The 1,008-nt window shown below is 59.2% G+C and overlaps 1 protein-coding gene across 1 annotated transcript in view; it reads right to left on the reverse strand.

The window, feature by feature from the left end:
• Positions 1-882, reverse strand: part of ABB37_05422 (TATE DNA Transposon) — a gene marked incomplete at both ends in the record, with an annotated part of 1,329 nt that extends 447 nt beyond the window's left edge. Inside the window, one exon of the mRNA XM_015803427.1 lies at positions 1-882. This exon is cut by the window's left edge and continues 447 nt beyond it. Coding sequence (XP_015658069.1) covers positions 1-882 — 882 coding nt within the window.
• Between the last annotated feature and the right edge of the window lie 126 nt (positions 883-1,008).

Genomic DNA, 1,008 nt, shown 5'->3' on the forward strand with positions numbered 1-1,008 from the left:
TGCGTAACTAATAAGTGACACCAACGACGCGAAGGATCGAATGGTGAACTGGTCTTTTTGCGCCGCTAAATCCAGCTTGGTCACCGTCTTGATCGAATTGCGAACCTGCCGCTGCCCCTCCATCCAGGCAAACTCTTCACCCCAAAACACACAACCTTTTCTTCCTTCGCACAACAGCTCTTCATCCGTCCACGAAGCCACAGTCTCCCGCTCAGGGGAGGTGAGGAGGTTGGCTTGCCGTATCCGGCCAACAATCTGGCGCACCGCCGACACAAATGCCGCTTCCTGACCCTCCGCCGCGGCCACCAAGATGTTGTCGATCATCGTTTCAATAAACACGGGAGTGTCTATGTCGACGATGGTCCACGTAACTGCCTGGCCTACTGCGACGCTCCACCTCGCACCAGTCGGGAGCGTCTTCAGGCGATACATGCCACCATCTCGCGCGCGAAAAACGAACTTGTCCCTGATCTCCTCTGGCAGAGGGATAGCGTCGTAGAACGCCTCGAAGTCGAGCTGGAACATGTATCGGGCGAAGCGGAGACGTTGGCGGCGCTCCAGACGCGATAGGCGGGTGATGGAGGGGAGTTCACTCTTCCGGATGACTCCGTTGAGGTGCGACTCCGTTATCAAGCGGCGGCGGCCCTTCGCCTCGTACACGGTGAACAAGTTCACACCGTGCACCCCATCTGGGAGCGGGTGGCGCACATTCTCGCTGCAGCGCTCAAACTTGCCGCGGGCCACAGCCGCCTCCAAATCCGTCTGCGACAGTTTGACAGTTTTCACCGTGCGCGACGTGCGCAGGAACTGAAATGTTTCGGGTCGCATGTAACGGAACGACTCCGACAAAAAACTGCGAGTCCAGGAGTGGGCGGTGGGCATGCGGAAAAGCGCTTCCGCGTCGAGGGGCGTCGTCTCTTTGAGATGCAGTGGCCAGGCGGACGGTGGTGGAAGCTGCAGCGGTGGTAGCCCTTCACGCCGGCGGATCTCCGCAAGGAGGACGTTGTC

This window comes from Leptomonas pyrrhocoris, assembly GCF_001293395.1.
Source record: "Leptomonas pyrrhocoris isolate H10 chromosome Unknown, whole genome shotgun sequence".
NCBI lineage: Eukaryota > Euglenozoa > Kinetoplastea > Trypanosomatida > Trypanosomatidae > Leptomonas > Leptomonas pyrrhocoris.